The sequence below is a fragment of the Diceros bicornis genome, chromosome 14 (genome assembly GCF_020826845.1).
Source record: "Diceros bicornis minor isolate mBicDic1 chromosome 14, mDicBic1.mat.cur, whole genome shotgun sequence".
Lineage (NCBI taxonomy): Eukaryota > Metazoa > Chordata > Mammalia > Perissodactyla > Rhinocerotidae > Diceros > Diceros bicornis.
The window spans coordinates 51585297-51608953 of NC_080753.1; the positions used below are offsets into that span (position 1 = coordinate 51585297).

The 23657-nt window shown below is 43.4% G+C and overlaps 1 protein-coding gene across 7 annotated transcripts in view; it reads right to left on the bottom strand.

Moving 5' to 3' along the window:
• Positions 1-23657, bottom strand: part of JARID2 (jumonji and AT-rich interaction domain containing 2) — a 258502-nt gene that overhangs the window by 66350 nt on the left and 168495 nt on the right. For all 7 annotated transcript variants that reach the window (XM_058555224.1, XM_058555225.1, XM_058555223.1 and 4 more), the window contains one exon: positions 9113-9282. In XM_058555224.1, coding sequence (XP_058411207.1) covers positions 9113-9282 — 170 coding nt within the window. The remainder of the gene's footprint in view (positions 1-9112; positions 9283-23657) is intronic.

The window sequence follows — 23657 nt, forward strand, 5'->3', positions numbered from 1 at the left end:
GGATTCTTCTCCACGAATCATGTACACATACAAGCCCTCCTTCCCATTATATTTTCTCTCCCGACCAGTTCTTCATCTTAACAAGCTAAACACAGCTCAGCTCTATTTTGGAAAGACCCTAAAGGGATTCCCTGCACACTTTCATTCAGCTGGGGGGTCAAATCCTGTAGCTTGACCAATAAACTCTGGGCTGGCCCACTGAGTTGGCACTTTCATGGTGGATCTTCAGGATGCAAAAACAGAATGAAAAGCAATCGGCCCATATTATCATATTAAATTAAAAACTAAACTCTATTATATAAATTAAAAGACAGAACTTCAAAGTGAACTGGTAGGGATAGGTAGGGGAATAGAGGCAGAGTTATTTACTATTTCCTGAGTTAGAGGAGAGGAGGCCTCCGTCCACTGAAACTGGAGAGCCACAGAAGAAAGTAGTTGCAACAATTGTCTTGGTTCATTAATCCAACTATGTACGGACCAGGCACTGTTCTAGGCACCGTGACCCAAACAGAGATGTGTACACAAATCCTGCACACTCACGCACCCACACATGTGCCCTCAAAGACTGTGGGACTACTGTAACACTCTGTCTGTCTCTTCCAGTTCTGCCTTTACATTCTACCAGGGAAGAATTTACAACAGGATTTCCCAAACTTCATCCATTTCCATATGCCCTAATATTATTTTGCCATATCCAGATACTCCACGTGCTACTGCTTTCTTTAAAGTGATTCACATTCATGACTTATATGATTTATCTCTATTAGATCAGTAGAAAATTAATATCACTTGTTCTAAAGGAAAGGTAATGAAAATTATGATAAAATTTTAAAACGCTCAGCCAAAGCCATGTCTGGCACCACCATGGGTACATGCTGCAGGGCTTGGGGAACAGCCCTCCAGGCCAAAGGCCAAACACAAAGGGGACCCCTATTCCTTATGAGATAAGGAGCTGCCTGTGCAATGATGCCCATCCTGAGATCACTCTTCCTTTTAATACGTGCATGTCCAAAACAAAGATGCCCATCATTGAAAGGGACTCTACAGGGAATCCAAAAACCTAGGACAAAGCATCAGCTTGGCAGGCATGTGCTTACTTCTCATAAGGCTCAGTTTACTTATCTGTACAATGAGCATAATGTCTTCAGCCATAACAACTGTGATGACTTCAAAGGCTGTGAAGTAACATAAGCCACTCACAGTAAGGTGATATTATTGGGCTAATACATGGCTCCATTGACAAGAGCAGCTCATAACTATAAAATCACACTGTCACTTTACATAGGTAAGAGCAAAGGCAGTTTATTTCCTATCTGCTTTCCAAAATGGGAAAGGAAGCAGACTGGTGACAAGAATCTAGTGGGGTGTGAAAAATGCAAAATGAATTCAACAGTTAGAATTTCTGGAACTTGGGAATGAGCCTGAGACTAACACCATGTGAGAGCTGGAAACCTTCAGCTATGACAGCCTTTTTTAAGGAAGAACAAGGGAGGAAGTAATGACCTCCTCTCAGCATGGGCGGTCTTCCCCTCAGCATTCCTCCCCTCTTCAATGACAACCCTCGGGCACTGGCCTAGGCACACATGCTCCCAGCTGTGCCTATCTGATCCCACATTTAGGAAATTCCGCACATCAGGGCACGGGTTCTATCTGCAAGGGCCCTAACACGACAGACACAGCATCTCCTAACAACGTCAGCTCGCATGCTGACCCGGCCCATAGCAAAGGGAGAAAGTATCTTTTAATTAACAGCAGGAATACCCCCCTTACAATCTTTTCCACATTGTTATCTATACACGTGGCTTAAAAATATACATCTAATCAAGTGCAATGAGGTCTCTGGATCTCTTTATCTCAAATGAATGCACAAAAACCACATCACACAGCAGCCACCATGGGCGCAACCTACTTAACTTCTTCCCATCAAGTTCAGAAGTGGAAACAAGGTAGAAAGTAACTTCAAACAGTGGCTGTGTGACCTTGATGACCACCACAGTCTGTGTTCTCTTCTCCATGCAAAGTGTCCAGAAATCCTAACAGAATACTAAGAGAAATCTCTAGAAACTAAGGAGAAGGCCAGAGATGACTGTGAAAAGTACTACGAAACCTGTGCCAGCACCCACTGGCAGGGAAAAGGGAGCCCGAGTTACCTTCAGAGAGGGCAAAGCCTGATCAGAGGCCAGCTGGCCTGGAGCAGTGCCAATCCTCTGAGCAAAATGTCTTGGAGTCTTAACAACTGATGAAGGTCACAGAGCAATTAAAAGGGATCCATCCTTCCCCTCCTCAGAGCTTAAGAATTCCACGGTTTCACATTTCTTCATAACCAGCCTGATAAAACTATCCTGGCAAATAAATTGCTTGCTCAGCAGGACTCAGCCAAGTGACACAGACTTGATTGGAAAACCAAGCATCTGAGGAACATAAGGCTGGTCTGATTCGGAGAAAAGAGCGTGGCCACTGAAACCCTCAAGGTGCTGAGAAGACCGTTTTCGAGCATACTTGCACTGTCATCGCTCTGAAAAATTAAGATGCAACACCACTCAAAAGGATCCATCACATAAAGTTGTGTACCACTGTGATGGTGTGCCTTCCTCCCCAGAGAGTTCATATAACGTAAAACCATTCCCATTTTGCTCAAGAAAGTTGATTATTAGCGCCACAGTGTTCCTTGCAATTGGAGGATTACTTAATTGCTTTCTAGCAGGTTAATCCCCTTTCATTCTGTGACCTCTAAATCACCCCAGTCTTTTGCATTTGCCCTACTTAGAATTTATTGTCCTCAATACCCAAAGCCAGTACTGTGTCAAAGTATGCACTCCTTGCTGATAAAGCTGGCAACTGTCTTTAGAGAAAACTCCACGGGTGGGCTGTCACTTCTAATACCTACAGTCTATTCAGCTGGTCTATTTAGATTGTTCCTCCGAAATTTCAAATCAAACCCTCCTCTCTGCTATATATCTACCTAACCTCACTGGGAAATAGGTAGCAAGCATACTGTGCTGACTACCACAGGCACCACCTGGGCCTGTTTCACACCCATTAGCTTTGGTTCACCACCACAGCGACTGTGTGCTATAGACACCATATACCCATTCTACAAATGAGGAAATGTGAGCTGAGAGCGGTGCGAGTCATCTGCCCAAGATCCACGAGCCTTCAGCCTCCTGCCTGTGTTCCTGCAATAACCCCCAGGATGGCCTTCCTGGAGCCTCAATCCATTTTCCAGTGCTGCTAGGATCATCGCACTAAATAAAGGTCTAGGCATAGTAAGTCATCACGCAGCTGAAGAACCTCAACAGTGCCCTAATAGCTATCCAAGGGCCCACAGAATCTGACACATCTCATTTCCTTGCTTTAACCTGGGACCCTCCAAGCAACATAACCCAACACCCATCCACACCATGGTCGGGGTTCTGCAGAACTTCCAAGCAGCTCAAGTGTTACTTTCCTTCCGCAACCATCTCATGCAGCCCTGGGCAGGGTGCCACTTCCTCCTGGCTTGTACACGAGGCGTACCTCTACCCTGGCATTTTCACGTGTTTATTGTTATCATCTATTTCACCTACCACATTGATACTGCTTTCCTGTTTCTAATCTCTGTTTTCTAGGTGTCTAGCATATAAAAAGTGTTCAATAAAGGCTTGCTGAATTAATTAGCAATTGAATGACAGCTGATCACTGAAGATTCTCTAAGACTTGGGAAACAAAAAGCAAGCAGTCCCCAAACAGAAAGCACTGCTTCACAATGGCTGACAGTGAGGTTCTTTACCAGGAAATCCCCCCCCCAGAAGGGCTCTTTTGTGCTGAACGGTGACACCCACGGTCAGAAGAATGAGCGTGTGTAGGTGTGTGTATGTTTCAGGAATCCCCTTTGGGAGGCCCCCTTGTCTGCAGTGCCCCAGAAAGAGAAAAATGTAAATAAGAGAATCATTTAACCTGCCACTGCTCTACTGTGTTAAAGCTTTTTTAATGTGTTAATAATCATATTCGGAACAAAGAAAAGATGACACAACTCATTAAGAATAACGACACTAGTGACAGAAAATACAGCGACGGTAGGAATCGCTGCGTGCAGCACACGGCACGTACCCTCTTCCTCCCATGTACCAGTGAAAGATACTAATTATGCCTCTGGCAGGAGACATGTGGACCCCCTTCCACGCAGCTATTTAAAGATAAATACACTGCTGGCAAACACTTCAGGCCCGACTGCACTATTCATTCCATTCTCCCTTCCTTTAGAAATTTTAGGTCCTGATATGAAATAGGAGAGAGCCTTGCCAAACATAGCTGAAAGGTCTCTGAGTGCCTTGAAACAGATTTTAAAAATCACGAAAGCTTTTTATGCCTGAATGACTGGCATAGTGTGTTTACATATATACACTAATCCCAGTATTATTAACGGTGTGGTTTTTATTCCTCACCCAAGGTTTTCACTGAAGACACTTAATGGAGTTGTGGGGAGAAGCACGGTCTTGGGCTCACTGGGTGCCATTAATGGATGACGAACAACAAGGCTTAAAGAACTCCATTCACCGTCTTTCCCTCAGTCTCAAGATTTATTCTCTTCCATATTCCAAATTAGTGCAGAGACAATTACAAGTAATAACTGGAGAAAAGAATGATCTGTAATCCTTGGCAACAAACATCACTTGTAGGTTTTTGATTGGATACCTTCATTATTTTTGTAGCCAGAATTTTTTTGCTATAAATAATGAGCTTATTAAAGACCGTCCTCTTTACCCTTAACAGTGCCCGCTGTCACCCAAAGGTGGTGGAGTGACTGGGCTCTTGATGCTGAACATGAAGTCTGGACTCAGATAAGCTCCATTTGGTTTGGAATCCTCACCAGAAAAGAAGACACAGAATTAGAATGCAGGTATAAGAATGTTAATCAGATTCCTAACTGTCAACTTCACTTGAAGAGACTTCAGGTGAGGCAAAGACTTCAGTGAGGATATGCGTCACCAACAGTTGATATCAAAAAGGTAGGAATACACCTAAATGTCAATAAGGAATTAAACAGATAAATGATAAGACATCTACAAAATGGAACAAGTATTTATGCAATACTGTGAATTAAGAAAACCACACTGCAAAAATAAAATATACTACAATGCCACTGGTGGGCTGGCGGGGTGCGGGGTGGGATGTGCGGGGGGGGTACTCGTATTCTATATGCACAGAGAAGGCTTGGTTAATATTTTCACCAAGAGGTAGTTAACAGTGGTTGACTCTGGGAGATTGGAGAGAAGGTATTCTGAGTTTATTCTTTTGCCTACTTCTCCATCTTTTCTGCTGATATTCCCAAGAGGAACACGAAAAACCTTTATGACTAAAAAAACTTTAATATCTTATTTTTCTTAATTTAAAACTGAAAGAAAATGATTCAAGTACCACTACAACAGGGATCATCTATGTAACCCTTGTACACTTCAAAATATGAATTTTAATTAGCTCAAGTAATTACATACTAAAATATGCCATCTAATGCACCAAATCATCAGATTTCCAGGACCATGAAGGTACTATACAAATCACCTATGCAGGGAAGCAAAATATGCCACTCCGAAATGTGTCTCTTTGGCGAGAGAAAGTTTGTCTTTTAGTCCCCCAGTGTCTATAAAAACATTTCAGGTAGAGGACCTGTTCCGGGAGGGGAGATATCACCATAGATAACTATAGTATAATATGAACTAGTGCGGTAGACAGGGAGAACCTAGCTGAGATTGCTTGATCAAAGTTATGTGTCTCATTGTTTCTGGATGGCCCAGTAAACATTTGTTAACCAAACATCAATTTTTTTCATTCTTCCTGTGAATTACCTTCCTTCCCTTTGAAAGATGAGAACTGGGTTACCCTGGAAAGGATGGATCAAATAAACAGATACGTTAGGGATAATAGGAGCCAGGTTTCTCAGTGTTCAATGTGGAAAGGAAGAAAACCAGAATTCTTTGCTCTTCAACTGAAATTGGAGGTACTGGTGCTAACTGACAGATTTTAATATACATGGCTATACATCTAGATATACTAAATGAGCATATGTGTACAAATACACATGTATGCCCTTGTATGCATGCACGCACACACACACACACATACACTACATGCAGTCACAGAGTGCCTAGGAGAAACAACACTCAATAGCTATGAGCACACCTCAGGCCCAGATCGTGGCTTCTAAAGAGACGCTGTCACTTAAAGACACAAGGTTTCTGGGGCTGGCCCGGGGTTTGCAAGTTCAGGTCCCAGGCACAGACCTACGTGCCGCTTATCAAGCCATGCTTTGGCAGGTATCTCATGTATAAAGTAGAGGAAGATAGGCATGGGTGATAGCCCAGGGCCAATCTTACTCAGCAAAAAGAGGAGGACTGGCAATAGATGTTAGCTCAGAGCTAATCTTCCTCACCAAAAGACAACAACAAGGCTTCTTCGAGAAATGGCTGATTCCAGGGCTGAGGGAGGGAAATGTACAAGATGAGCCTGGAACATTTTGTTGTGCCAGGAAGCATGGCTGGAAGGATGACAGGGACATGTCAAAAGGATAGAGAAGCCAGCCTGAAGGGGCTTCACTCATAAGATCTGGGATGATATAAACTTCAAAATAAATGAGAGTAATAGATTATAACCCTTTGAATAGGAAATGAGTCCATACAGATACCAAAAAATGGATAAATCAAGGTTGATGAGAAATGGAATATGAAGTTTCAAAGAACCTCCCAACAAAATACTTATAAATTACAAAGGCTGAAAAGGGTAGCTTTACAGCAGAAAAGCCTGACAGACCCATCTTAAATGAGCGATCAACAGGAACACTATCAAGAAAAGGATGGACAAATTCTGTACTACTCAACAGGACACAATGAGAAGAACAAAGAATCACTTGTGTGACATTCCCTCCCAAAACGCAAAACTGGAATCTAATCATGAGGAAACACGAGACGACACAAATTGAGGGCCATTCTACAAAATAACTGGCCATTATCTTCAAGTGTTAAGGTCAGAAAGACAAAGACTGAGAAACTATTCCAGGCTAAGCCGACTAAATCGACAACTAAAGATAACGCCCGACACTGAACGGGATCCTTCTGCTCTCAACTCACTAAGACCTAAGACGGTTGAAGCAATCTGCTATGGGGCAGTTGAGGATTAGATGGTACTCATGTATCATTGTGAACGTCCCAATTTTGATGGTTATAGGAGAACGTCCTTATTTTAAGAAAATACACACTAATGTGGTAAGGAGTGAGGGGGCATCTGGTGGAAATTTTATCTCAAATAGTTTAGGAAAAAATTCTTTGTATTACACTTAAATCATGTTGTAACTTATTTCAAAATGTTTTTTCTTCTTAAAAGTACGTAACCCTTGGGGCCGGCCCCATGGCTTAGCGGTTGGGTGCACACACTCCGCTACTGGTGGCCCGGGGTTCGGATCCTGGGCGCGCACCAACGCACCGCTTCTCCGGCCATGCTGAGGCCGCATCCCACATACGGCAACCGGAAGGATGTGCAACTGTGACATACAACTATCTGCTGGGGCTTTGGGGGGGTGGGAAAAAAGGAGGAGGATTGACAATAGATGTTAGCTCACAGCCAGTCTTCCTCAGTAAAAAAAGAGGAGGATTAGCATGGATGTTAGCTGAGGGCTGATCTTCCTCACAAAAAAAAAAAAAAAAAAAGTACGTAACCCTTGGGGGCTGGCCCCATGGCACAGTGGTTAAGTGCGCGCGCTCCGCTGCTGTCGGCCCGGGTTTGGACCCCAGGCGTGCACCGACTCACTGCTTGTCAGGCCGTGCTGAAGCAGAGTCCCATATAAAGTGGAGGAAGATGGGCACAGATGTTAGCCCAGGGCCAGTCTCCCTCAGCAAAAAGAGGAGGATTGGCATGGATGTTGGCTCAGGGCTGATCTTCCTCACAAAAAAAAAAAAAAAAAAAAAGTATGTAACCCTGAACCTCAAAAGCCCACCCCACCCACCTCCCCACCCAACCAATAACCAAGAGCAAAGACCCTCTCCTCCTGTTCACTTTCCCTCAACCAACCACACCAAAGGAACTCTCCGAGTTCCTGGCTTTCTAACACGACCCCCCACCTCTCATTTCCATAAGCTCTTCAATTTCTTTGACAATCTTTAGTGTCCTTCCTTCACAACTGTTAGAAAACTTAGTTCCTGTAGTAAATACTTTCCCAAATAAGGCCATGTAAATCCAAACCCATCCTTTATTACAAAATTTTACCCTCACCTTGCACTATTAGTCCTGTTCACAACTATGGACCAATATTTTCACTGTTAACTGTACTTGGAAAGTACTACTACTCTTTTGCCTATATAGTACAGGGCTAGGAGAAGAGTGATTCCTCAGTCAGAGCGGCTTATTGACAGACTTTAGGAAAGGCAAGGAAAGGAGACTTCATACCCATCAACAACTGCCCTGCCAAAAAAAAATACAAAACAAAATCAAAGGCAAAGTCAGCAAAGCAAGTGTGTGATGGTGACGGGGGAGGTGATGGGAGTCCTAAAAGGGTGATAGGAAAAATTCAAATTATAAAAATTAAAAACAGAGGCTGGCCCCGTGGCATAATGGTTAAGTCCCGTGTGCTCCACTTCAGTGGCCCGGGTTTGCAGGTTTGGATGCCGGGCGCAGACCTACACCACTTGTCAAGCCATACTGTGCCGGTGACCCACATACAAAATACAGGAAGACTGGCACAGATGTTAGCTCAGGGCTAATCTTCCTCAAGGAAAAAAGAGAGCAAGATTGGCAACAGATGTCATCTCAGAGCAAATCTTCCTCAACCAAAAGGAAAAAAAAAAAAAAAACCCAAAAATTAAAAATACAAACTACAAACTGTAAAACTGTATATTGAAAAGCCAAGAAAGGAAATTTAAGAGTCAAATGAAAATAGAAGGAGAAATATGAAGACTCAAGCAGCCTCTCTGTGGGATTTCTCACTTTCAACTCTCCCTCAAAAAGGGATAGGGTTTTTTTTGGCTGGGGAATTGAAAGATGGATGCAGCAGAGACCAAAGCTAATATGTATTCCTGTGTACAGTGTTACTCTTTTCTTTCAACTAGGCTGTTCCTTCCAAACTGGCTGGTTAACACAGTCTTACCTCGAAGGCAGAGAAAGGTAAGAAAATCTTCTGTCTTAGGCTTCCTTTTGGAGAGGTCAGAAATTTGAGTGGCTGGAGGGGGTAGCAATGGCTCCACTATCTTTACTGGAGTTGTGCTGGGACTGTTCGGCTGAGATTGAGCAAACTTTCTTTGTGCTTGCAGCCTGGGCCTGTAAAAGCAAAAGAAAATTAAAAATAAATTAAATAAATTAAAAAATAAAATTAAAAAATAAAAAAAATAAAGCAGAGATCGGAGGATCTAGATGTACGTGCAGCAATAAAATCATGACACAAAAGGGAAAAAAGACCCTATTTCAAGCAACCTCTTTCTTTCTAATTAAGGTTCTATATCTCTCAAACTCTCATAAACCACAGGCCTGCTTTAAAGGGCAATAAATTTGGTTAAAGGGCTGTGTTTTATACACTGATATAAAATATGCACCATGAGTGTGTGTGTATATGTGTGTAACAGCACATGCCTGTGCACCAACCACAACAGTGTGCCTGCGTATTTCAAAAACCCCATGTGGTGTTTGATGACATGGGATTAACGGCTTATGTATTTTTTATTTAGCCCATACTAATAAGGAAAACACAAATCATCCTGCCACACTGATACAGCGTTCTATGCTTTAACATGAGACTGTCTCAAATACACACACGATTCCGTTCACACTGTGTCCTTACACCCAGTGCACCTTTCCCTGTGCATCCATCACTGACCCAGTCTTACACCCCACACGACACAGTCTCCCAACCTCTAATCTCTTCTGATTCCAATTCAGCCACAGAAGTTCACTACACTAATGAAAGCGTAATGCGGAAAAAAAAACTGTTTCTGAAGTCTATCTAAAACCCCTCTATCCTCACCAAATTATGGATTACCCTCCGCCTACAGGGTAAATCCACACTCCTTAGGGATTCAAAACCTGGCCTTAATCTACTTTTCAGGCAGGCCTCTTCACTGTTGCAATCCTACCTAGATAGTGACCCCTAACTTACCCACTTGGTGTCTACAAATCACAAAACTTAAGTTTCCTTAACTAGACATCTTTCATTTGCTAAATCGCACGTGTAAGACATTCCTTTCTATCAATGTGAATACTAATCAATCTTGGAAAGGTTTCTTATGTCTCTCCGAACACCACAGCCAATAGTTCATTTCCCTTTCTCTACGTAAGTATTCTAACATATTTTTTTCTTTACGTATAACTAACCTTACACTTACCATAAATTGTCTCCTATGAGGTCTTCCTTTAATTGTAAGGCTCTCAATCCATAATAGAAATAGGCACCCCTGAGGGTGAGCAGCTGTGTGTGTACTACCCAGCCCTGCTCATACAGGACGCTCAAGAAATAGTATTTGAGGGCAGGGAAAAAAATAAAAAAAACAACCAAAAGGCAGCCCTGTGGCACAGGGCTTTAAACAGATCTGGTCAGAATCCCAAATTCACTGTGTGGGACTGATAATGCCACCCCAACTCCAGGTTGCTTTGAATATTACATAAGAAATAACAAGAAATCAGAGATATTTGTAAAGCAGGAATAATCCTTCCCTTGACTATTGTTGGGATTATAAAAAATAGTAATCATAGTATCTTAAACTGCCAGTGCTCAAAATACCTAGCATTTTAAATTAACACTCTAGTATTTAACAAAATACTACAGCAAAATACACACACCACGATTTTCCACTTTGTAAAAATTAGCACCTTTAAATTTAACCTCCCTGGGCCAGCCCCGTGGCTTAGTGGTTAAGTGCACGCACTCCACTACTGGCGGCCCGGGTTCGGATCCCGGGTGCGCACCGACGCACTGCTTCTCCGGCCATGCTGAGGCTGCGTCCCACACACAGCAACTAGAAGGATGTGCAACTATGACATACAACTATCTACTGGGGCTTTGGGGAAGGAAAAAAAGAGGAGGAGGATTGGCAATAGATGTTAGCTCAGAGCCGGTCTTCCTCAGCAAAAAGAGGAGGATTAGCATGGATGTTAGCTCAGGGCTGATCTTCCTCACAAAAATAAATAAATAAATAATAAATAAATTTAACCTCCCTGGTGTCCTGACCAGTCTCTACTTTTTTGCCTCCCCTACCACCCACCAAAAATACTACTGTATAGATCATATTCCCGAAACAAATTGACATTTGATCAAAAGGGAGACCGCATGACTACTACTTACTTACTGGGCAACCTTCATTCTTTAAAATCTATAAACATCACAGCTAATCAAAAGCACTTTAGAACCCAGGAATAACGTGAAACAGCCACATTAACAAGGCACCTGCAGAAAGCTAAACAAGTTTAACATAACGTCCCAAATGTTGTAAATGGTAAGGGAATAAGGCAACGCCACTGTCCTCATGTTATAGGGAATGAAGAGCTGTTTTACAACCGACTGCCTGTATATAAGAGACGAGACAGACCAGAAGTGCGTGCTGCATAAGCCACTAAGCCCAGGAGTAACCTGCAAAGGGGGATAGTGAAGGATCAAATCGAGGTGGGACAGAGCCTTTAGAGTGGTGCTTCTCAAACTCTGTGAGCTGAGGATCAGTTTTGTGCTTGGTTATTTATTTTTTCTTTTGTGAGGAAGATTAGCCCTGAGCTAGCATCTGTGGCCAATCCTCCTCTTTTTGCTGAGGAAGATTGGCCCTGGGCTAACATCCATGCCCATCCTCCTCTACTTTATACGGGACACCGCCACAGCATGGCTTGATAAGCGGTGCGTAACCCAAACCTGTGAACCCTGGGCCGCAGAAGCAGAGTGTGTGAACTTAACCACTACGCCATTGGGCCGGCCCCTGTGTTTGGTTATTTTTTCCCCCTTTAAATTTTCTATCTGTTGCAAATGGATATTTTTATAATTAAACCAGGGTAAAAATTAAATAAGACATAAAATACAAACCCAAATGTTTTATTAGATTCAACAGACATAAGCTTTAAGTTTCTAAATAGCTCACTCTCAATTTCTGTATTCAACTCACCGGCACCAAGCAGCAGCTGGCATCTTGAACAGCACTGCTTCAGGGGAAGGACCAGGCTACAGAAAACCGCACCCCAACAGGCCACAGCCCGCAACGCGAGGCCACCATCAGGGTGGACTGACCCCAAAAGAACTACCCGCCTCTTCCAACAAAGCTTCTCCTCTCCATCCACCTTCCCTCCCTGTTAAAAGAAAGCCCCTATCATTTTATTCTACAACACGGTTTTTTTTTTTTCATAACTGGCAATTTTATAATGTGTACATCTCCATTTAAATGGACACAACTCACACTCTGAGTATTAGACGAATTTTACAGAAATACTGCCTGCATGTGAACAGGATGTTCAGTGTTCATTGCTTTTTCAAAAGTCAGCAACAACAAATGCCACATGTTATGAGAAGGCAGCGCAGCCACAACGGAAAACAAACACGCAAACACAGAGATGCACAGGTGACAGAGCAGGACACAGTCAAATATCCTACAACTTCAGGACCTTCAAGATCAACTGCTCCGACCACTGTTCAAAGAGGCACTTGCTGCCTGACGACTTTCTCAGTCAGACTATGAAAAAGAAGGCAAAAACACATTAAAAACTGGCAGTAAAATAAACTACCCCTCAGAGGAATGAGCCAAGCTCCCAAGTGATTAAGTATTTGTGAGACTCAGATGAAAGCAGGAACTAAAGAACAAGACAAACCAATATCTTCTTTAAAGAGGCCAGAAGATTCCGCGCTTTGCAGGAAGGGCAGGTCTGTGGTTTGGCTTTTCATCCTGCACAGTCCCAGGGGATTAAAAAGGTGTTGGCTCGGCTCTGCTGGCCCCACACAACAAAAGACTCTGAATGACACAACTGAGAGGCCAAATCTGTGGAGAAGGCACTCTTGGAGTGCAGGTATGTTTGAGGGATAGGTGGTTCATTCTAGAACGTCGGATACAAGGAAATGAGTGTATGCTATTTTAAATCAGTAAAGAAAAGGGTGTGGGGAGCAGGGGGCACAGATGTTTAGAACCAGAATATCTGCACATGGAGATGTTGGGGAAGAAGCAGGTTAGCATTCGGCGCTGAGGAGCTGGCCAGATCAGACACTGACCACAGGCTGATGAGGGAGGGGGAGCTCTGCAAGGATTGGTACTCAATTGTTAGTTCTCAGCAGTTAGCAAGCAAGGTGGTCCATCCACTTACAGCAGCATTTACTTCACCCACCCCTTCCATCACCTGAGTGACATTTTAACCAGAAACAACATCCTTCATTTCATTACTAGAGCAAAAACACTTTAAAATGCAAATATTGATTTTTTGAACTAAGGAGGTTCAGAGTCATCCTAGGGGTGGAGTGGGGGGGAGGGGGGGGAGTGTAGGGAGAGTTTGGGGTTGCTGGGGTTGAGAGAAAACAGAATGGGGGGGAGAGGTGGGCTCCCAAGCCTTGTGGACTTGCCATTTAGCCAGGATGGCCAGTACTGCCCATTGGTAATACACAGAAATGCCAGAATACAGAAAACACAGAGGGTGTTTGTCCCTCATGGAAACCACAGAAGTACCAACTAGAGCATTTGCGTGTATTTTATTAATTGATCAAGGAAGGAGTTTCCCTTACAGAAGCTTCCTTCATTCTAGGAACTCTGGGTGTACCCCTACGTCAATGAAACCTATTAAATCAACCTCTCCAGCAAGCCAAGTTAAACAGATCGTATAAACTTAAATCAACTGAGGAAAAAATGAATAAATATATTTATATATGAATAAATATATTGAGGGTAACATTTTACAGTATGTTAGAATCTAGGGTTGGGGGTATGGGGGTGAGGGAACAGAAGTGATCACTTCATCGCTGCCACTCACCTTCCATGACGTAAATGTGTGCATGTGAGTTAAAGGACTACGAAACTCAACCAGCAAGCTCAGAGAATATAGATATGGTCTGCTATTTCTGTTTGGAGTTTGTGACAAATGTTAAAAGCTAGTGGCTTTACTTTTTTGAAGGATCTTAAGATCACCCTCCCTGCACAGAAGAATCAACTGAGAGAAAGGTGAGACCTGCCACACACTGTGGGTCGCAGAACGAACACCACCAGAAGCCAAAGTCTGGGTCCTTGGGTAAGAGTTTTCTCTGTCACGCCACGCTGCACCCAGGTGGGAGGTGAGGCACATCTTTGTCACAGGCAAGGCCTTCTGGCGTGCCCCTCCTTTAGAAGCTCTCAGGTCCAGGAGCCCCAGGGCAATTTCGTCACCACAAAAACCAGCCCTACTGGTGTGAATCCCATTTAAGCTAAAATGTCCCAAAGAGGAGGAAAACAATGTGTTGAAATGAAAGTCTATTTTCTAATCTGATCCCCCAGTTTCACTCTATATAGAAATAAATGCCCGAAAATAGAAGCAATGGTCGGAGGGGACCTTACTTACTCAAGCCTGCTCTGTCCATCTGGAATGCTCTCCTCCTGTATCTTGCCATGGCCAGCTTCTTCCCATCATCCAGTGAAGGGAATATTAGAGGCCTGATACTTTTTATGGAAGTCACTTCTTCCATAAAGTTCAAAAGTCCCCTCCTCAGAGACACCGAGCCATCCTAAAGGAGTACACCCTTCATGACCTACCACTCAACCCCAATGCCACTCCCCTGCCCTCCTGTGGGCCTACCGAGTAGGCTCTACAGCAGTCTCCTCTGTACACAGGTGTTACTGTGCATGGAGGACAAGCCTCCCTCCATAAGTGCTGGGAAGGAATAGCAAGAGCACTACACTGCTGTACTCCGCATGGACTACACAACTCATCCTTCTTTCCTTAGGAATCACTCAACTAAACACATGAACGTTTTCTGAGCAGAGAGACAGACTGAATGGCAATCCAGAGGTGCCAGGGGAGATAGCTGGATAGATCTAAAATAGACCTAACAGTAACAGGAAAGGAAGAGGCGTGTGGTTCTGGCCCAGGCAAAGTTATTGGCCATCCCAGCGTACGTCTACGCAAAGGTAGACTGGAATTCACTTTACATAGGAATCTATCTACTGAGCATTTTCCCATGTGACCACAATTTCTACCACCACCACACTCATCACTTACTAAGAATTTACTGAGCCACTTACCCACCATCTGCCTCACCTAACAAAAGTCAAATCAGGGCTGGTTCTGGCTCTTAACTGCCACGCGGCACAAGGTGACATCCAACCCCAGGGCACCCAGGTCATGCCATCGCATTCCACATGCCCTCACACAGCACAACTGTGCACGGGCTACAATCTGCTGGAACCAGGACAGACCTGCCTCAAAACCATGCACACAGGACCACCACATATAAGAGATTATTTGTACTTTTTGATCAAGCTGCATGAGCTCGCAGGGGGAAGGCCCATCATCTTCCTCTTTTCCCTTCCACTCCCTTAGATACACAGGAGGGAGACTTCTTTTTCTCCTGAGCCTTCTCTCATTTGGGGTTGGTTGGCAGGGACAACAACCCGAAGAATGTTTTGCTTGATCACTTAAAATTCTACCCAAATAAATCTTCAAATATGTTTCATATTTAGGTTAAAAAAACAAAAAGTATAGCACCTTTATGGAAACAAAGAAACACACCAAAATACACAGCAGCATTATTTTGCAAGTTAACAAATTGCAAGACAATACTTGTAAAGAAACTCTGCTGATGAGCTGACAAAGTCCTATGCCAAATATTTTGTTTTGTAATACCCTCCCTGTGCCCCCTCCTGTCCTTCCCACAACATGCATTTAGAAGCTTCCCGGGCAGTCAGCCATCAGAAGCCTCACAAGAGGGTGGCACTGTTTCTCCAGGCCTCCTCCGGGGTTATCTACAGGAGCGAGTTAACCAGCTTATTGCTATCTGTGCACTCAATCTCTAGGGCCACCCTAAATATGACACAACAGCCATTTCTAGGTTAATTCTATTTCTGTCCAGGATTTCTGGCAGTTTACAAACCCAAGGAGAACACAGTGTATGCACATAATTCGGCTGGAGAAAGCAGGAGCGGGGGGGGGGGACGAAGCAATTTAAAGAAATGCTCAGCTGGTCCCTCGGGGAGGGATGTGTACGCCAAAACACCATTTTATTAACTCAATTTTCCAATATTAAAAACGTAAGCTGGTAAATCCAATTATTTAGATTATATCTCAATTCTAAACAAAGAGCAAGGAATGGGTGGGAGGGGAGGGTGTGTTCATTCAAAAAGAAGACATGTTGTGTCTGGCAAATGCAAAATGACCAGCATGGCTGCGCTCTTTGTGCCGGTGTGGGAGCCGGCCCTGAAGCTTTGCCAGCTTGCTGAAAGGCCTATTCAAAAAAAAAAATTTCCTGTGTTTCCACCCCCAAAATAATTACCCACTCTATTCTACCCCCAAACACACACACTACAAACCTGGCAACTACTCAAAGGAACGAGAGAGAGAGAGAGACAGAGAGAGAGAGACAGAGAGAGAGACAGAGAGAGAGAGAGAGTGTGTGTGTGCGCGCGCGCGCGCGCGCGCGCGTGCGTGCGTACGCGGTGGAGATTGCAGGGGGTGGGGCAGGGGATATCCCCTGCCCAGGGCAAGCTGCCCACCAAACTCAAATACAAGTGCAGTTGCGGACAAACCACACAGGATGGTTGTAAACATCCTGTATAGTAAAGAGAAAATAAACACATTCTCAAGTGAACCCAGAGGCGAGCAGAGACCAACTCATACCCAACTCTATAGCAAGCAACACTGGCAACAGACTGTATCCTTCTCTGCTCCCGACCCACCCTGCTCCCTAGTTATCACTGGAGTTTGTTTAACCAGGTTGTGAGGATGTCACACAATGACAGAAAAGGGAGGTTGGCTGGCTCCATGAAAGGAGGTTTGCTACAAAGACTGCCTGCTTTATGGTATTTTTGGAGATCTTGCCACACTGGTTCACAGGCCTCATTTCTTGCTTTACATATAAACAGATGAAATAGTTTGTTTATGCTAAAAACCGCAGGATGTTAAATATTTGCAGCACTTGTCTTAATTAAATTACATAGGCTGCTATTTAGAGAAGTTTGCTATTAACCAGATTTACCTAAAGAAACTTTTTGTGGGTTGGATCCTCTCAAGACGAATCTTCCTAAGTTTGGCTTGGTCAGAGTGATACAAGGAAAAAAAAAAGTGGTAGCATAAAACCTAGGCTTTAGTTCAACTAACTTGTGATCTAGGGCAAGAGACTACAAAAGGGAGAAAACTGGGGCTCCTTCTAGGTCCAATCTTATCTGACTTCATCTACAAAACTTCTAGATAGTGATTCCTGTAATAATTCCTTTTGGATCTATGATTTCATAGTTCTAGATGAGAAATACTTATCTTTTTGCCTGTGCCCAGCAGGAAATTAGACCCTAAATCTCCAAAATACCTGTGTTACGAAGCTGAAGATTCTTTTAGCACCAACTTTCTAACTACAGATTGTCAGGCAAACAGCAATTATGATTAAACTTTTAAATTTTGAGATAAGTATATGACTGCCTAGCACTTTAAAAGGTAGGGGTGGAAAAATTTTAAAATATAAATTTTTTTAAAAGAGGGAACAATTTCAAAAATTGTGCCAGAATTCCGTTACACTATTAAATAGTAACAATACTATCTACACTCTGCTGCCTTAAGACTTAATCCTTCCAATTAGGAATGAAGCACTCACTTAGCGAAACACATTAAGTTCCCTGAGAAGCCCAAGACATCCTTAGGAAGAGTAACATAACTACTTATAAATATCTTCTCAGCTCTACCCAGTGAAATGCCAGCCCCAGCACTGCAGACCCAAACATCACCACCACCTTGGGAAGATGTTCCGATTGCTCACCAACACCGCGCTCCCTCAGAACTCAGGCACTGGAAAGCAGGCACACGAAGGAAAGGCGAGCCTTCCTTTTCTTTCCTTCAGGGGAAAGGATTAGGGGAGAGAGGAAGGAGAATATCCAAAGCACTAAGTTTCCACAAGCTCCGTGCAGCATCTTCCCAGGGACAATATCACTTGGGCACATCCATCTCTGGTGGATGGTGAGATCCCACACAAACGGTATGAAAAGTCACATGCAGTCAAGCTTTTGATTCAATTAATCAAAAACTATGCAATTATGTTTTTAAAAAATCTTATGCAGTAATCCTGAAATGTCAAAGAACCAGGACCGCCTGGAAATCATGACTCTGTCAAGATCAAGGAAATATTTGACACTGACTTCTTTTGTGTTCTAGAAAGCAACCACGTCAAATTTGAGAGGGATCATCATTAATCAACAATTAAAGCCGCAAAGCCCTTTTGTTCTGTCAGTCACCAATGTCACATGTGCTACAGTTTACCACCTATGGAAAGCTGCCTGTTTGGCCACCCCCAGGCAGCACAGCCCTCTTCTTATCAGGGATCCAAACACTGCAAACGCTATTCTACACAAAGACTGTCGGCTGCAGGTCAGTCTTGAGCAAAATCTATCTTACAGCAGAATTGAACAAGGATAACAAGAGTCAGAAGAACACACGGAAGTTAAGTATTTTAGGAATCTAGCCAAAGAAATTCCTAATACATTATTGTAGTTACAAGGTGTGAACAAATTATCTAAAGTACATTCAGTTTTAAAAGCCTCAAAGAGCCAGTTTAAAACGTTAATCTGCTTTTCTATTCTCTATCAAGATGGAATCGCCAATTTTGTTTTTAAAATATTATTTCAACAACAACCCCAGTTGTTTCTCAACTTCTGGTTACCCAATACTGATCGCAAACTGCCAGAAATCTCGAATCCTGGCAAAGATGATGGTTGGAAAGGGATCGAGTGAATGCCTCTGTGAGGCAAGAATCATGTTTTACTTTCTTCTTTCAAGGAAAAAAGAAAAATATATGAAGAAATTACATCCTACAATGCTACACAGCTCTTCCCTATAAAAAACAAAATCCAGTGGAATCCTAAAAGTAGACCTGAAAAGTCAATCAGGTAGAAACTTCCCACCAGAAACATTCTCGAAGGAGTTGCACAGTGGGGTTGCGATTTTAAGCTTCAGTGCATGACAGACCAAAGGTCTAAGGCAGCGCTCAGATGCCAACGAGTCCCAACAACTAGTCTTGCCCTGATCTGGAGGCGGCTTTGGCTTCTCACAGACAGTAAGTCAGCTAACAGAGACCTGCTTTCTTTACAGGGTGACAAACAGAAAAGAGATCCTGGACAATTTCCTTGCCCACTGGAAATCCCATGAAGTGGCCTCCAAGCACCAATAGATGGCAATAAAGAGTCTTCAGACTCCAGCTCTGGGATCACCACTGAAGAGAAAAAGAAATTCTGTCTTGCGAGAATTAATGACAAGCCCGGGCATTAACCAATGTTTAGGACCTGTGCTAAAATCTCATGCCAGCTAAGAAAGTAGCCACTATTTATGGAAAGTAGTATATGATCAATGTTAGCAGGATCCTTCCATCCTATCAACTCAATTTCAATTCAAGGTTCCTTTTTTGTATGGAAAATACATAGAAACTCACAATCTAGCGTTTTATACACTAAAAATACGCCGAGGACAAAAATCCACAGGATTGGTGTCTGAAATATGCCCCTCCCTCAAAGGTGATTTTTACCACCAAGAAAAGCTAAGAAAAGGCAAAACTAAAGTAATGGACCACGGTTCTAATACGTTTCCTTCAAAAAGAAGCCCAAAATACTCATTTGGAGGCTCTGACAGAAATTTATTTAGCGAGCTGAAACATAAACGTGTAATTTTCAAAGTATGAGGTGTTACTATCACCAATCCAAATGCTGAGTGGAGTCTCTTCTGTAATGAATGGATTCACTACAATTCACACATCGTTTCTTCCTGATGTTTACAAAGTCTAGGTTTTTATGACAACTGCCTAAAGATGAGGAAACATGATCATAATTAAAGAATCTGTTAATAGCTAATGAATATAAGAAGAGCAACTATCTTTCTTTTTACTGTTTGTGCTTTGTGATCCTGGAGGAATGGCACATTCTTGCACTGGAAAATGGGAGCTCACGCAGCATCCCAGACTCGGGGACTCATCTCAGGCTCCGTGCCACTGATGGCTGCCATGACAGATCTAGGAGACACATCAGTGGCGTGGAAATTTAAATAAAAAACGAAGGAAAGTGTATCAACTCAAAGTAGGCAAAAGGGAGTCAAGGCATGGAAATCACTTTCCTTTCCAACAATGCCTAGAATATTCTCCAAGCAACGCTGGATTTCTATCCATGTGCAAAGCTGCACAGAGTAACCGTATGTCAGGCCAGGAAGCAGAAACATCTTTCCAAATGGCATCACTCAATCAAACCAAGTGACCTCATAAAACAGACCAATAAAAGCCGAATGAAGGGGGAGGAGGGCTGAGTCACACCTTCCAATCACTCACAATATTCTATCTCATTTGTATTCTTAATAACCATCCCATGACCTAAGACATCTCTCCCGACATATAAGTCCTCCCAGTTCGTCCTCATCAGCCACTGGCAAGCCCAATCTGACTTTGCAGGATGTGAACCCACGGGCCCTTAGATGATGTCACGAATGCACTATGTGGAAAGAGGTCATGTCTGTGGACGGCAGCAGCAGATGACCAGAAGATACGCAGTGAACATCTGCAGGACATACACGGCCACCAGAACTGTGTACAGCTTAAACGAACCCTCAAAAGGTCTGGCGAGAATGTCTCCTGACTAGACCTCACTGACATCACAGAACGAAAATTTCTCCGACAGGGGAAGTCATTCTGACTCACAAGGTGACCTGTCGTCAAACAGGTTATCTTACAACCATTTAACCAACAAAACCCTGCTGTTAATAAAACGAGTGACTTATCACTCCTTTCTAGAGACATCATTATTTGTATTTGCTGTGATACTACAAAAATAGCTCAATGGACTTTTAAAGGATTTGAGCAAAGCTTGTAGCTGAAACTCCCAGAGGAGAGACAGGAGGTATGCAGAAACAAGCCCTCTCCTTCACTCAATGCTGTAGGCTGACCAGTCACTCCTCCACCAAGCATTTAGCTCCCCGACAATTTCTGATCCCCATTTAGCTTCAAGAAACAACCAGAGAAAAGTCCAGCCTCTTATGGAGGACTCAAGATAAATACTCAAGCTGTATGCACCACTTTAGCAACTCCAAAAGGCTGAAAGACTTCCTGTTCAATTAAGACCTTCATTAATCCCTACTGTTTGAGCCCATTTTCCTTGTCTATAAACAGGAAATGATAGAGCTACAAGGTCAGACTCCTTCAGCACAGCTTACACCCTCCAAAGAAGGCCGCAGCCCTAGACCTGTCCTAGGTGCTGTCACAACGCTTCAGTGTCGTCTGGCCCCACTCATCTTCATGGAGTACAAAAGAGAGGGAACGAAGACAAAAAGCAGAGAAAAGAGTGAAAGAAACGGGAGAGAATCCGAAAGTTCTCCATGATCCTAATAAAATGTGAAAACAATGGGGGATATAAGGGGGAGAGGAGCGTAGAGATCATGCAGCAGACGTAAATCTCAAATAATAAGAGAATCTATCAACCACATTTATAAGCTACAAGTTTAAAAAGTGACTAACCTCCAAAATATAATTTTTTAAACGTCAGCCTCAAACCTAGCTTCAGTGTGTCCTTCCACAAATTAGGAGGAATTAATTTTTTGTGTTGCTTCCTATAAACATGTTGTTTTCCCATGGCCCCATCGTCTCCTACTCCACTGCCCAGCAAAAATGAGAATAAGCAGTTTCAATTGAGTGATGAAGTACTCTGTCACAGGAACTTTCTTCCTGGTTCTCTCAAGCTAAGCTGCACCAAAGCCATAAGGCAAGCCACCTCTGAAGAGAAAGGAGAAGCCAAGGGGCTTTTTAAGGGAGGGCGCAGGTAAGGACCACACAATGAAGGAGGGGGTGGGATAGTGAGAAGAACTGTCCTATCTTCCCACATGTTCAGAAACGATATATGCTGAGGAATCATGGAAATAAACTACATCCTTCTCTCCTCTGCAATCCACTGATTAACTCAAAGAAACAGAAGCTAAGTAAGCTCACGCTTCCTTACAGCTGGCTTCAGCAAAGCGCTATGCCAGCAAACTGGGCAAATCTGAATCACGTTCATAAAGATGTGGGTGGCAGGCACTGGGGGCTGGCAGATGTGTGACTACTCTCTCTATAATGAGTCTCTTCAATCCCACCAGCCTAAACATGCCCTAATGGTCTCCCTTTGATCAAAGAGGCATCCATCTTCAGCTGTGTCAATACGCTGCCAAACACCACACTCCCTGCCATACATCAGTCCTGGGAAGGGTCACCAAGGCTCCACCTCCACCAATTTGTGAGTGAGGCTGGTAGGAGAACATTTCCAGCTAGACACGTAAGGTGTCCCGCCCCCCTGCCCATTCAAAATAACCTCAGAGAGCAGCTATAATAACTCCACACCCAGAAAAGACCCCCAAGACAGCGACCCTGGGGAACCCACTGGTTTGCAAAAAGTCAGGAATTCACTTTCGCACCTTATTCCTTCCTCAAGTTTATTTTTGGTCCCATATTTTACACAATTCCAGGTATCCCAGATTTTATCCAGTACTTTCTGAAATGGACATTTCGTCTGAGGTGCAGAGTACAGTAGTTTTACTTCACAGGGATTTGATTTTTTGTTTTTCAAATGACTTTTTTCTTTTTTATGGTATACGATTTTAAGAGCAGAAAATGCTATAAAAATTAGTACTGCAGGTAGAAACAGGATGCATCACTGGGGCTGTTGGTGCCACGAGGTAAGTTAGATTTCCTTGTCCTAAATTTCCATGCCCTCTCAGTTCTAGGCTTATAAAGACACCAATAAACTTGGGCTAGGAATCATACAACATAACACTTAGTGACAGAATCAATAAGCAATAAAAATTGTAAATCTATTTCACAGAAGACTAAGGCAATGATTGAACAGGAAAATCAAACTCAGAAAACTCAGAATAATATCCATCCTCTCCTCATTCAGCTTCCGCTCAACACAAGTCGAGAAACGGACACACCCAGGCACTATTTAACTATGCCAAGGGAGGACACCCACAATGTAAGCACCAGTAAGAGCGCATTTGAAAAAGGAACTGAGGCAAAGATTCCATGGTAGGACAGAGCTGGACAGAAAAGGGACCCCAGGGATTGGGCAAATCAAGGAGACACCCACCCGGCCTTCCAGGACCAAACATGAAGCCTTAGGTTTCACCAAGTGCAGTCTAATCCAGTCACAGCATGACAACACACAACATGACCTAGGCTACACTAGGGAGCTGGAACTTGGGCTTATGCCGTTCCCTGCTAGCCCCTGAAATAATTTCCCTGAGATAGAAATAGGCTTCGGAACACAATCATTCACCACAAGAGAACTTTTCAGGAAGAAAGGTACAATTTATTCCTTCCTGACCTCCCCTTCTCAAAGAAAACAACTACAAAGACAAACTTGCACCCCAGAGAGCTTCCATGCTGATTAGCTCAACAATAAAACACTAAAACCACCCAGCTGGAGACAGGGGAGGGGCATGTAGCAAGGCTCCCAGTGAGCCTGGAGGGCTGGGTAAGGTCCATTTAGAGCTCCAAAAGTCCCAAGCCCCAGAGCCAGACC